Source organism: Melospiza georgiana, chromosome 1 (genome assembly GCF_028018845.1).
Source record: "Melospiza georgiana isolate bMelGeo1 chromosome 1, bMelGeo1.pri, whole genome shotgun sequence".
Classification (NCBI taxonomy): Eukaryota; Metazoa; Chordata; class Aves; order Passeriformes; family Passerellidae; genus Melospiza; species Melospiza georgiana.
In genome coordinates, this window is record NC_080430.1 from 104,502,678 (window position 1) to 104,504,373 (window position 1,696).

Here is a 1,696-nt window from a genome sequence, read left to right on the forward strand (position 1 = left end):
AGAGAAAGTCTGACATGTTAATATTTCTTCAGCCTAATAACTGTCAAATACACATTTCTGCATATTTGCAGTCTGCTTTAATTTGTTTCTGTCAAATGAAGAGCAAATATTTTATCACAACCATGTTGTATTTTTTTTTCTATAAAAACCCCCAAGTACTGCAACAGCGAAGGTTACAGAGGTGGCTATTTTTAGAAAGTTTGCTCTTCCCACACTTAATCAAGACCATCATACTTTACTTGCTTTCCTCCAACTGTTACTAAAGCCATCCACAGCCTTCAAAATCCAAGCATTATGAAGTGGAAATGCCTGTGCAGGAAAGCTCTCCAATGTGATTGCGTCTCGATGACAGGCTTAATCCCGAGCTGGGCGGAAGCTCAGTTGTGCTCCTTTTTGTCCCTGAGGTAGTTGAAGAGGACATCCAGGCCTCCCTCGACGACCTCGGGCAGGGGCCGGGCCAGGGGGTTGTGGGCGATGTGGAGCCCTTTGTCCATGGGGTTCCAGGCGATGCGGCGCAGCCGGCGCAGCAGGTACAGGTCATCCGGCAGCGTCTGGATGGCGTTGTAGTCGGCGTTCAGCAGCTCCAGGGTGCTGATGTAGCACAGGGAACGCGGCAGGCTGCGTATGTTGTTGTTTTCCACGATAAAGATCTGCAGGTTGACCAGATACTGGATGCTCTCTGCGATGTTTTCCAGCTTGTTGGACCCGAGGTGCAAGAAGTCCAAGCTTCTCAGGGCGAAAATGCAGAGGGGAATTTGCACAAAGCGGTTGTTACTGAGGTTCAGTTTCCTCAAATTTGTCAGGTCGGTGAAGCTCAAAGGCAATTGTGAGATGCAGTTGTGTGAGAGGCTCAGAACCTCCAGCTTCCTGCACAAGCTGAGCTCTGCTGGCACTTCTTTCAGGCAATTCATATTGACAAACAAGACCTTCAGGTTCCTCAGCAGCCCTATCTCCTTAGGCAGGCACTTGAGGCAGTTGCCACCCAAGTTCAGCACTACCAGCCTGTCCAGCTTCCCCAGGGAAGGAGGAATCACCACCAGCTGGTTGCGTGAGAGGTTCAGCTTCTGCACCTCATGCAGTCCCCACAAGAAGTCAGGCGTGGTGGTCATCCCTTTCATGATGAGGCTCAAGCTGACATAACGCAATCCCCGCTTCAGCAGTGACTTGGGCTCTCTCCCTGCCAGAAGGGCGTCTTCCCATGCAGGCAGCTTCGGGCCTTTCCTGAGGAAAACCATGTTCCTTCGCTCCTCGGTCTTCGAGTGCTCACTTCCCATAACACTCTGGTTCACTCCTGAGAGAACTGAGGTTTTATTCCCTTGCAATATGCAAATGCCAACAGAGGATGACAGCCTGCAGGAGGTGGGAAAGTCAAAGCAAGGAGACAGGGAGGAGCCTGTGAAGTGCATCTCAGTCCAGCGGAACAGTTTCCATAGCTGCTGAGGGAAAGTTTCACTTTTGGGGGCTTATGCTGATCTTGGTGCACAGTCTGTAATGAAACACTTGCTCCTGACTTGTGAGCAAACCTGTTTAATTCAAACTGAATGCCACAAGACAGCTGTCACTGTCATTTGGCCTGGGCTTTATTGGACAGACATGTATCTTCACTGCAAAAAGGTCACAAGGATGCTGTATATAACTTCACCATGTCAGCTTTCTTGGCTATCTGGTACATACCATGACTGCAGGACAATTAGCA

General features: G+C 49.6%; 1 protein-coding gene across 1 annotated transcript; it reads right to left on the reverse strand.

Moving 5' to 3' along the window:
• Window positions 1-377: 377 nt before the first annotated feature.
• Window positions 378-1,406, reverse strand: LRRC30 (leucine rich repeat containing 30). The gene has a single exon (XM_058038304.1). It carries the CDS (start codon window positions 1,404-1,406, stop codon window positions 378-380), a length of 1,029 nt encoding a protein of 342 aa, XP_057894287.1.
• Between the last annotated feature and the right edge of the window lie 290 nt (window positions 1,407-1,696).

Bases quoted from the DNA above. Each gene is read 5' to 3' on its own strand.
- LRRC30 (XM_058038304.1), bottom strand. From the start codon at position 1,406: ATGCACTTCACAGGCTCCTCCCTGTCTCCTTGCTTTGACTTTCCCACC.